This window comes from Papio anubis, chromosome 12 (genome assembly GCF_008728515.1).
Source record: "Papio anubis isolate 15944 chromosome 12, Panubis1.0, whole genome shotgun sequence".
In the NCBI taxonomy this organism is placed as follows: domain Eukaryota; kingdom Metazoa; phylum Chordata; class Mammalia; order Primates; family Cercopithecidae; genus Papio; species Papio anubis.
Genome location: NC_044987.1, coordinates 44,276,752 through 44,284,910, shown reverse-complemented (window position 1 = coordinate 44,284,910; position 8,159 = coordinate 44,276,752). Strand labels below are relative to the sequence as shown.

Here is an 8,159-nt window from a genome sequence, read left to right as displayed (position 1 = left end):
TTTTTCTTTATATCTGAGCTACCAGCCTATTAGATGGTGCCTACACACATTGAGGGATGAGGTTCCCACTCAACTCACCAACTCACATGTCTCTCTCCTCTAGAAACACCTTCACAGACTCACCCAGAAACAGTGCTTCACCTGTTCTATAGGTATTGGTTAATCCAGTCAGACTGATACCTAAAATTCACCATCACACCATGGAAATATAATTACACCTCTCTGGATCCAGACAAAAAGCTCCCCTGCCATGTTGGTTCAGGTTTCTGCAGCCCTAGGGGAAGTTAATTTGATCCGCAGGAAAAGAAAAAGACCAGATATCTTTAATAATGTTTCTTTTCTCTACTAGTAAACCTTGATTGGTTTAATTGCAGTCTTTTCCTTTATTTGGTTGGTTGGTTGGATTTTTTTTTTATTTTGTTTTGATTTGGGTTTTTGTTTTTAATGTAATTTAATTTAATTTTACGTCCTGGGATAACTGTGCAGGACATACAGACTTGTTACGTAGGTAAACTTGTGCCATAGTGGTTTACTGCCCGGCTTTTGCGTCCCTCTCTAAAAATATGTCACAGAACACTCTGGCTATCTTCTCATCTTCTTGGGCCCAGGTAGTTTTTTCCCACTCTCTCATAGTCATTCATCAGTTATTTGAAAGAAGAATAGGGAAAACTACGATTTATTCTGACCACTTAGAATCAAAACCCAATTTCCAGATCCACATTCAGAAAATTGGTAATTGAATAGATTAGTATTATGTTACAGACAGGAACTAGGAGCAGAAGGGACTGTGAGTCATCTAGTTAGTAATATCTACTCTAAAGCTGGGAGAATCCCTCTGTGTATGAATTTTTAAGTTTTTAACAGAAGAAAGAGTTTGTTGTATTTTAATGAACATTGACAAGAGAAGAAACTAGAGCTATCACATATCTCCACATGTTTAGAAGCCTTTCATCAACCCAGGCCCCAAAATGACACGTTTCTCTTTCTTCCCCAGAAACATGAGTTCTGGAATCTTGCAAGTCTTCCAGAGGGAGCTCACCTGCCCCATCTGCATGAACTTCGCCCCTACATGAACCCAGTCACCATAGACTGTGGGCACAGCTTTTGCAGGCCCTGTTTCTACCTCAGCTGTAGAATCATCCCACTTCTCCCATTCCATTTTCAAGATACAGAAATTAATAAGGCAGAGAGACAACAAATTAACATTCATTTGAAGAAGATGGCTTCCCTTGCCAGAAAAGCCAGTCTCTGGCAATTCCTGAGCTCTGAGGAGCAAATGTGTGGCACTCACAGGGAGACAAAGAAGATGTTCTGTGAAGTGGACAAGAGCCTGCTCTGTTTGCTGTGCTCCAGCTCTCAGGAGCACCGAGACCACAAACACTGTCCCATTGAGTGGGCTGCTGAGGAACACCGGGTAAGTGATGCCTCTGAACATATACTTCTATAAAGGACACATGAAATTCTGTGGGTCTATTTTCTTGGAGATTGGATCAAGCCAACTCCGCCTCCCTTTAAGCCGCTCTGTTTGGGCTTTCTTAGCTTCAAACCTCTGGGCTTTGACAAACATGAAGGGAAACGAAGGAAATGCCATTTACTAGGAGCTTATTTGTCCCTTATTCTGGGCCCCCTCCCTGTGTCACAGTCTGCACTGGTGCTTCAGTTTATGGCTCTTTTACAGGAGAAGCTTTTAAAGAAAATGCAGTCTTTATGGGAAAAAGCTTGTGAAAATCACAGAAACCTGAACATGGAAACCACCAGAACCAAATACTGGAAGGTTAGTCCTGTACTACTCTCCCTTCTAACTTCTCCAGGAGCTTATGGTGGGCAAATGGGTGACTCTCAAAATAGGAACTTGATAGCAAACTGTATTGTTTCTGGGATTCAGAAAAAAAAAAGAAAAGAAAAAAGAAAACATTGAGAAAAAGTGGCCTCATTTCTTATATAGAACAGTATGCTTATTAGGTAGGATTTCTAAGAAAACCACTGATGTCACCCAAAGCATGCTGGTTTGTTTCCTTACAAACCTGTAGCTATACACCAAGAGATACAAGAAACCGGGATACATCTCACAGCATTCTATAGGTGCTGGTTGGATAAATGCTGGGCACAAGATTTATTTGGCAGTCACGGAAAGCTCAAGTGAACCTTCTGAGGCTGGGTCAGCATTAATCTGAATGCTGGTGAACAAGTAGTATGTGGAATGGTATGGAAAATTTTAGGCAGAAAGTGACAGGAGAAATCTAGGGGAACCATGAAATTAGGAATCTCAACTAATTAATATTGAATAATACATAACATATGATGAGAAAAGTGGTGAGAAACACAGATTTGTGTCTTGAGGAGACGATGTAAACCTGCGAATATGGGAACCAGTATCTAAATATACGGAGAACTCTGAGGACTTCAGAAAAATATTATAAATAATTTTCTCTTTGTGGATATATACTTTGAGGGTATGCTAGCTAATATTAGTTTGTTGAAAAGGATTTCATGAGAACGTAGTCTATGTTGAATATTAAATTAGAAAATATACTAGCAAAGAAGAAAAGAAGCACTTTTGTACTCACAGATCATACAATCCAAATAAGAGAGTCAAATGGTCAATATGCAAATATATGCAATGCATGATGTACTTGAGCGTTGTAGGTTTTGTTGGAGAATAATCAAACAGGGAAGTAGAAAAGGACAAAACAGGCCAGAAACTGGAGATGAGTGTCTGAATTTTAAAAAGGGTGGTCAGGAAAATGCCTCACTGAAAAATTCAAATTGAAACAAAGTTTTGAAGAGGAGAGGGAACAGAGATGTGTGTAGGGATATATATGTGGACCATGAGTGTGTATATATGTATATGTATGTATGTGTGTGTGTGTTTGGGTGTATCTATATAATCCTAGTTGGAGAGAAGAGCATATGCAGTAATTTTGAGTCTGTGTATATTTGGAGGCCTGAGGAACCACAGACAAGTCTATGTTTCAGATTGGGATGAGTTAGAGAAAGAATGGAAGGAAATGAATTCAGAGAGACAAAAATGGCCAAATCATAAATGCAACCTGATTAGGATAGGTTTCGCTGCGTGAAATGCATTTAGCTGGACATGCTAGTCTAAGGTCATTTCACATAGACTGAGTTTAAGCAACTTGCATGTGTCAATGAGACAGAAAATAATTATTTCCTTTCTAGTAACAATAGCTGTATACTCCAACTCTTAAGCATGAACTGTTCTTACTTTTCCATAATATGGGCTGGAATAGCGAAATTCAAATTGTGTGTGTGTGTGTGTGTGTGTTTATTTCCAACTATCTTAGAAAACACATTATCTTGAATAAATTTAATGTAATTGGGCAGATACATCTATGTTGATCTTTATGCAGAAAGAAAGGAAAGGAGCAAAATTTTGTGGATTCTAAGAACTGGCAAGACTCAGGTTTAAACTCTTGGATGTTCGAGAGACAAAAGGAATCAGTGAGATTTCATAGGAGATAGATAAATACATTTCTCTTTTGATTAACCCATTATCATTGCAGGATTATGTGAATTTAAGGTTAGAAGCAGTTAGAGCTGAGTATCAGATGCCTGCACTTCACCATGAAGAAGAAAAACATAATTTGGAGACGCTGAAAAAGAAGGGGAAAGATATTTTTCATCAACTTCATTTAAGTAAAGCCAAAATGGCTCATAGGAGGGAGATTTTAAGAGGAATGTATGAGGAGCTGAAGGAAATGTGTCATAAACCAGATGTGGAGCTACTTCAGGTACGAACCCACAATGTGGTTCAGGTTTTTGAATATTCACATGTATAAGTGTTTTCCTCAAGGCTGAAATCCATCTCCCTACCTTTATTTCCATGATGTGTTTCCAAAACACATTCCACTCATTTGGGTCCACTCATTTGGGTAACTGGCTCAGCTAAAGATGACTGAGTAGGTTTTTCGAGGTTACCACAGAGCATGGACCCTCTGGGCCTCTTCTCCCTTCACTAATTTATAGAATGTCTTCAAGACTCAGACTTTCCCAGGATGTGAATTAATGACAATACAACTGACTGGGTTTTTCATTACAGAAAAAACAGAAAATGCTTTCCAGAAGCATATGGTAGGAGAATAGTATCTTCAGAAACTGAATACAAATACAAATCTGAATACAAATCTCACACTGAAGTTAGTGAAAGATACATCTTGTGAAATGCACTAAATCTTTCTTATTTTACAGGGTTTGGAACGCTTTATATTACACAGGTGAGTGTGTACCTACATTATAGCATATGTTCTTTCAGATTCCACAAATATCAAAGAAGGCTCTAGTAAGGTCATGGCATAAATAATTAAGATATTGATATCACTTTTTTTTTGCAGCTACTTTTGTTCCCACAACTTAAAAGACAAGGCCAAAAAGTAAATAAATGAATACAAGAAGAGTGAACTAAAACAAACATTTTTATTCCTGATTTTGTTTTATTGCTTAAAATCCTGCATAGGTGAAAGATAGAGTTTTGTTTCGTGGATGGTAAGAAAGTCACCAGAGGAAGCAGGAAAGAAGAGGGGGAAGTATTTTAGCAGTGAAAATGTGTTGATGTGTTGTTTTTTATACATATATACAAATCAGTTAAGAGTTCTGAAAAATAGATTGAAAAAAACTGTGGAGTGTTAGAGGTGTGTAAGTCTCTAGGGAAGCTCTTTGCTAAAAGGCAGATCTCCCTGCCTAGAACAAGTTTCACAGCCTTTATGTTGAAAAGGAAGCAGTGGATGCAGCAGTCTCCCCAGAACCCTGCTGTTTCAAAGATGTCCGGGGAGTCTGCCAAGAAGTGGAACTCGGAATTTCAATTCTAAATATTATCAAGGCCATAAGGCTGAGGGCAACTTACACATTTGGGGCGAAAAAAGAAGGATCAGATTGAATTCTGACTTAGACTCTTCCATCGTGCTTTAAAATTTAGGAACTCTAAATAAGAATTAATTTCAAAAATGGAAGTAATAATTTTTGAATTAGCAAATGTGTAGATTCAAAGGATTCTCATGAAATGTCTTTTACATACAAATAGTGATTCTTATTTATTTTATGGTTGTAGATGTTGTAACTGCAGGTTTTTCCTTGCAGGAGTGAGTCCGTGCTGCTGCATAAGCCCCAGCCTCTGAATCTAGAGCTAAGCTCAGGGCCCATCGCTGGACTGATGGACAGGCTCAACCAATGCCGAGGTAAGTCTCCACCCACAGGCAGCACTCCCACTTTATCTAAATATTATTATTGTTAGGATCACATAGGTAATACTTCATCCCTTACCAAATATTTTACTTCTTTTAAGACATAAGTGAACAATATAACCATGCACCCCTTTGGTGTCTGTGTCTATTTATAGTCACATTTATAGCATTAAGTTTGAAAGATAGTGAAAAGCAATACTTTCTGGCATAATATGTATTGAGTTATGTAATGGGAAAAAGGTGTAGAATTCGTAATTTCAAAAGGAGCAAATGAAATAATGCTCAGAATGCAGGTGAATTATGTAATGTTAAATAAAAAGTTGTACATTTCTTTAGTGTATTTGTTTGAACTGCTAAGACTGTTCTTTGGGAGAATATAGTTTACTGGAGATTCTTGGGGGTTTTGTATTTTTTAAATGGGTATATATTCATATAGTGCAAACATTTGAATTAATGGGTAAAAATTAAAGGAGGAAATCATGTTGTGAATACAAGTAAAATTACAAATGAAAATAAGTTCAATTTAATTGCAATATGAGGAGCAACATGTTAAGTCTAAAATCCAGCTTCAGTCCAGAGCTAGCATGGAGGACCACAGAGAGACTGGTCAAAGATTTTGCAGAAATCTGCTTTAAATTATCACTTATAACATGTACATATGCATTTTACATCCGAATATCAGGCGTTTCTTGAGTAAGTGAAAATCTTCACATTCTTTCCAAAGTGATAGCATTAGCTTTTAAGAATAAGGAACATTTCTAAATAAAAATCTTGATAACAGTATAGCATTTAGGGCATATAATGTGTACATTTTACTTTGAAAATTGGATTGAAAGAAGTTGGTCTTGCGTTTAAACCATATTATGCACGTTTTCAAAAAATTTTCATATCTATGGTTAGGGTTTGGTTTGTCCTGTATATAATATTAATCATCTCTATACTTTACTAGAAGTTACAAGCAAAACTGTCTTTCTGACTTTACATTTCCTGGTAAAGTAACTTCTTGATAGAACAATTATTTTTTTCTAATTTACACGTGTCTATGCATGTTTTTTCTTTTTTTAATTTTTGCAGTGCATATTACTCTGCATCAGGAAGAGGCCAACAGTCATATCTTTCGATATGAAATTTTGAGAAGCATGTGTAGTGGATGTGACCATCAAGATGTGCCCTATATCACTGCAACACCTAGAAGTTTTCTTGCATGGGGTGCTCAGACTTTCACCTCCGGCAAATATTACTGGGTTCCACGTCTATGGGGGGGACTCTTGGAACTGGGCTTTTGGTGTCTGTAATACATATTGGAAAGAGAAGAATCAGAATGAGAAGAGAGATGGAGGGAGGGACTCTTTCTTCTTGGGTGTGTTAAGAATGACATTCAATGCCGTCTCTTTACCACCTCCCCACTTATGCTCCAATATATCTCAAGACCTACCAGCCGAGTAGGATTATTCCTGGATTATGAGGCTAAGACTGTGAGCTTTGTTGATGTTAATCAAAGCTCCCTAATATACACCATCCCTAATTGCTCTTTCTCACCTCCTCTCAGGCCTGTCTTTTGCTGTATTTGCTTTGAGTGGGGAGACAAATCCGGAATGTGTTCACATGCTGTGAGAACCCCTTTATTCCACGAAATCCTCTTCCTTGTGCCTTAACATACATGACACATAGGCTCTATTTTATGTCTTGAACTGCCTTCTAATGTTATCAAAACTCATTTATTGTGTTACTATTAAATATGCTGAAAACACTAAAAGTATATGTATTAGTTCTTTATTAACTAATTTTTGAAAATCATTATTCATGACCATGGCATACAGTATATTCTCTTTTTTTCTTTATTTCTGACTGTCACTGAGTGAAATAATAGATGACAAACATTATGTCTGAATGAAGTAGAAATCAATGGAAGACAGTCATTATCTTGTGCTTCATGCAAAGAAACTTGGAGTGAAATCTGAATGATAACTGGGATATGTTTTTCTTCCTCTTTATCTGACTATATTACACTTATCCATCATGATTCATTGTATTAATCTATCCTTTGAGATACTATCATTTGACCTTCTATGTTCGGCTTCATTTGCAATTCTCACTACAGATGTAAATAATCCTTCATTATTAGTGTGCTCTTCTACATTGAAATACACAAGGTGATCAGACCAATGCTGGATTAATTAAGTATATTGGAAAAAGTGACTAAATATTGACCCCTACCTCAAACCATACACACTCATTTCCAGATAGATTCCTGAAAGAAAGGGGAGCCTGATACAATATTCTCACAAGGATTTCTTAACCAGGGCACAAATTAGTAATTAAAACAATTCATTCATTTATATTGATAATGATGAATTCTGTGTTTCCAAAAACATTATGCAAACTAGTAGTGGAGAAAGATATTCACCCCAACATACATAAAATAAAATATAATACATATGCATGATGAATACTTAAAATGTAATAAATAAAAGACAGTGAACTCAATAGAAGATGGGGTAAAATATCTGAACAGACCCATTACAGAACTGGATACATAAATAACTAGCTAAATATAAAAAAGTGCTCACTTTCATTAGTCTTACAAAATTAAGAATTAATCCACCAGTTGTAACACAGGCCCCCATAAAAAAATACCAAAATTTAAAGTCACATAATATTGTGTGTAGTCAAAGATACAGAATAAATGAAATTTATTCATGACTGGGGAGATGTAAATGGAAATTCTTTTTAGGAAACTGACTATTAGCATTCCTGATTTCTGTATGGGCTAGATATTCTAATTCTAAAATATAGTCAACTGATTGCCTACATGTACTTCAGCATACACAATATTGTTCACTGCATCAATTTTTATAGTAGCTCCAAGTTAGAGCCAAAATATTCTTCAACAGTAGAATAGCTAAATAAATTTGGTGTATTTGTTATTATTGGTGCAAAATAATCCTGTAACACTGAATG

The 8,159-nt window shown here is 36.4% G+C and overlaps 1 protein-coding gene across 1 annotated transcript; it reads left to right on the top strand.

The window, feature by feature from the left end:
* Positions 1-283: 283 nt before the first annotated feature.
* Positions 284-6,853, top strand: LOC101025347 (putative tripartite motif-containing protein 49B). The gene is given in 8 exon segments (XM_031653958.1): positions 284-1,064; positions 1,067-1,414; positions 1,679-1,774; positions 3,525-3,752; positions 5,081-5,192; positions 6,273-6,445; positions 6,447-6,534; positions 6,537-6,853. Coding segments are annotated over 8 exon segments (1,458 nt in total). The 5' UTR covers positions 284-968.
* The last annotated feature ends 1,306 nt before the right edge of the window (positions 6,854-8,159 follow it).